The sequence below is a fragment of the Staurois parvus genome, unplaced genomic scaffold (assembly GCF_062004578.1).
Source record: "Staurois parvus isolate SC_StPar_1 unplaced genomic scaffold, SC_StPar_1.0 ptg000151l, whole genome shotgun sequence".
In the NCBI taxonomy this organism is placed as follows: Eukaryota; Metazoa; Chordata; class Amphibia; order Anura; family Ranidae; genus Staurois; species Staurois parvus.
The window spans coordinates 18,275,001-18,278,806 of record NW_028317947.1 but is presented as its reverse complement, the minus strand read 5'-3'; the positions used below and the strand labels follow the sequence as shown (position 1 = coordinate 18,278,806).

Here is a 3,806-nt window from a genome sequence, read left to right as displayed (position 1 = left end):
GTTTCCATTTTTAGTGTAAACCCTGTACAGTGTAGAAGTGACAAGCCGTGTACAGATTCACAAAACACAGCCACGGGACATGCCAGCGCACCAGTACATGTTGATATTGCCAATCTAGCTCCACCTGATGCGTTTCCCTGTAATAGGCGACTTCTGGGAAAGTGAGCCTCCTGTCCCAGAAGATGCCTATTACAGGGAAACACGTCGGGTGGAGCTGAATTGGTGATGTCAACACATTTTTAATTTGGTCCGGTATTCAGGATTGTTTTGGTGCATTCGATTTTTGGTGTGGTTTAACTAAGCGCAGGTATTTTTATTTTTAATTTTATATATTTATGTAGCACTATAGCTGTGTAATAGTACAGTGGGGATCGAATGTTTGGGCACCCCAGCTAAAAATGTGTATTAATGTGCATAAAGAAGCCAAGGAAAGATGGAAAAATCTCCAAAAGGCATCAAATTACAGATTAGACATTCTTATAATATGTCAACAAAAGTTAGATTTTATTTCCATCATTTACACTTTCAAAATAACAGAAAACAAAAAAATGGCGTCTGCAAAAGTTTGGGCACCCTGCAGAATTTATAGCATGCACTGCCCCCTTTGCAAAGCTGAGACCTGCCAGTGTCATGAATTGTTCTCAATCATCGTCTGGGAAGACCAGGTGATGTCAATTTCAAAGGTTTTAAATGCCCAGACTCATCTGACCTTGCCCCAACAATCAGCACTATGGGTTCTTCTAAGCAGTTGTCTAGAAAACTGAAACTGAAAATAGTTGACGCTCACAAAGCTGGAGAAGGCTATAAGAAGATAGCAAAGCGTTTTCAGATGTCAATATCCTCTGTTCGGAATGTAATTAAGAAATGGCAGTCATCAGGAACAGTGGAAGTTAAAGCAAGATCTGGAAGACCAAGAAAAATATCAGACAGAACAGCTCGCAGGATTGTGAGAAAAACGATTCAAAACCCACGTTTGACTGCATGATCCCTCCAGAAAGATCTGGCAGACACTGGAGTTGTGGTACACTATTCCACTATAAAGAGATACTTGTGCAAATATGGTCTTCATGGAAGAGTCATCAGAAGAAAACCTCTTCTACGTCCTCACTACAAAAATCATCGTTTGAACTTTGCAAATGAACATATAGATGCATTTTGGAAACAAGTTCTGTGGACCGATGAGGTTAAAATTGAACTTTTTGGCCGCAATGAGCAAAGGTACGTTTGGAGAAGAAGGGGCACAGAATTTAATGAAAAGAACCTCTGTCCAACTGTTAAGCATGGGGTTGGATCAATCATGCTTTGGGGTTGTGTTGCAGCCAGTGGCACAGGGAACATCTCACGAGTAGAAGGAAAAATGGATTCAAAAAAATTTCAGCAAATTTTGGATGGTAACTTGATGCCATCTGTGAAAAAGCTGAAGTTAAAGAGAGGATGGCTTCTACAAATGGATAATGATCCTAAACACACCTCAAAATCCACGGGGGATTACATCAAGAAGTGTAAACTGAAGGTTTTGCCATGGCCTTCACAATCTCCTGACCGCAACATAATTGAAAATCTATGGATAGACCTTAAAAGAGCAGTGCGTGACAGACAGCCCAGAAATCTCAAAGAACTGGAAGACTTTTGTAAGGAAGAATGGGCAAAGATACCCCAAACAAGAATTGAAAGACTCTTGGCTGGCTACAAAAAGTGTTTACAAGCTGTGATACTTGCCAAAGGGGGCAGTACAAGATATTAACTCTGCAGGGTGCCCAAACTTTTGCAGACGCCATTTTTTTTGTTTTCTGTTATTTTGAAAGTGTAAATGATGGAAATAAAATCTAACTTTTGTTGACATATTATAAGAATGTCTAATCTGTAATTTGATGCCTTTTGGAGATTTTTCCATCTTTCCTTGGCTTCTTTATGCACATTAATACAAATTTTTAGCTGGGGTGCCCAAACTTTCGATCCCCACTGTATATGTAAATAGCAGGCCACAGACAGATGTATGAGGGCTGGATGAACTGATGTTGACTTTCTAACATAATCAACATTTATAAAGATTTATGCTGTCATTGGGCTTTGGTTTTCTAAGCAACTGAGCGAATTTATCATTGCATTGTTTTGAAACCATTTTTATTTATACTTTAGCCTGGACTGCTTTAGCCGAGTAGTAGTTATTATTTTTATTTTTACATCTGCCAATTACATATTTGCCAGTTCATTGGATTTCTCTGTTCTACATTCAAGGAGGAGCTGGCAACATGAGCTGGAGCTTCTTGACACGACTGCTAGAGGAAATCCACAATCACTCCACGTTTGTTGGAAAAATCTGGCTGACCGTTCTAATAGTCTTCCGAATCGTTCTGACTGTTGTCGGTGGAGAATCCATTTATTACGATGAACAATCAAAGTTTGAATGCAACACAGATCAGCCGGGTTGTGAGAATGTGTGCTATGATGCTTTCGCACCCCTATCCCATGTACGTTTCTGGGTATTCCAGATCATCTTGGTGGCCACACCACCTCTTTTGTATTTGGGTTACGCAATCCACAAAATTGCAAAAATGGAGGAGCGCTACGAGTATGATAAGAAGGCAAAGTTCAGATCCTTGTCCATGCGCTGGAAGCAGAATCGGGCTGTAGAGGAAGTAGAAGAAGACAATGAAGAAGACCCCATGATGTACCCAGAGACTGAGCTGGGTAGTGACAGGGGAAAGCATAGCCATGGAAAGATTAAGCATGATGGGCGGAGGCGGATTCGAGCTGATGGGCTGTTGAGGATTTATGTCTTGCAGCTGCTTGTCAGGACAGTTTTTGAGATGGGATTTTTGGCCGGTCAGTATTTGCTTTATGGCTTTGAAGTTATCAAGAGATATGAGTGCCACAGAGAACCTTGTCCACACACAGTTGACTGCTTTATATCCCGGCCTACTGAAAAGACCATCTTCCTGTTAATCATGTATGGCGTCAGCTGCCTGTGCCTCCTCCTGAATGTTTGGGAGATGCTCCACCTTGGCTTTGGGACCATACGGGACGCACTTAACAACCGGGGGAAACAAGTAGATGATTCTTCTACCTATAACTATCCTATCTCATGGAACACTCCTTCAGCTCCACCTGGATACAACATAGCTGTGAAACCAGACCAGATGCACTATACAGAACTGACCAATGCCAAAATGGCATACAAGCAGAACAGGGCCAACATAGCTCAGGAGCAGCAGTACGGAACAAGTGAGGACACTCTCCCCGCTGACCTAGAACACCTTCATCGGGAAGTGCGCATGGCACAAGAACGCCTGGAAACAGCCATTCACACATATGCAAGTCAGAGTAACCTACCATCCACCAAAGAGAAGCGATCCAAAAAAGGGTCCAATAAGAGCAGCGTCAGCAGCCGGTCCGGGGACGGAAAGACCTCTGTGTGGATCTAAACCTGCTGCAACAGAAAGTTGTGACTCCTTGTCTCCGGGAAGAACAGAAGGCAGAATGATGTCTTCCAGTCGTGTAAATATTTTGGTTCTGTTAATGTTGGAAAAGCACAGACTGCACAGCCTGGATATGAGAAGAAAAAAAAAATACATCCTATGGATTCTGCTGCCTGGTCCTTTATTTCTCTTGTATCATGAGACTTTATTACTGTGACCTGCAGTATGTCAGGCTGTTCTTTTTATATCTCATGTTCCACCCTGGCCATTATTGTGACAATCCTGTTTTGTTAAATGCTAAACTTTTTATACAGTCCAGCATATTGTTTCTGGCTCTTGACCTTTGCTGGGTAAATGTTGGATAGATGTTCAATCCCCTTCTGCCTG

The 3,806-nt window shown here is 42.0% G+C and overlaps 1 protein-coding gene across 1 annotated transcript; it reads left to right on the top strand.

Annotated features, from left to right (window-relative positions):
* The first annotated feature begins 2,252 nt into the window (after positions 1–2,252).
* Positions 2,253–3,737, top strand: GJC1 (gap junction protein gamma 1). The gene has a single exon (XM_089674738.1). It carries the CDS (start codon positions 2,253–2,255, stop codon positions 3,423–3,425), a length of 1,173 nt encoding a protein of 390 aa, XP_089530864.1. The 3' UTR covers positions 3,426–3,737.
* Positions 3,738–3,806: the final 69 nt, after the last annotated feature.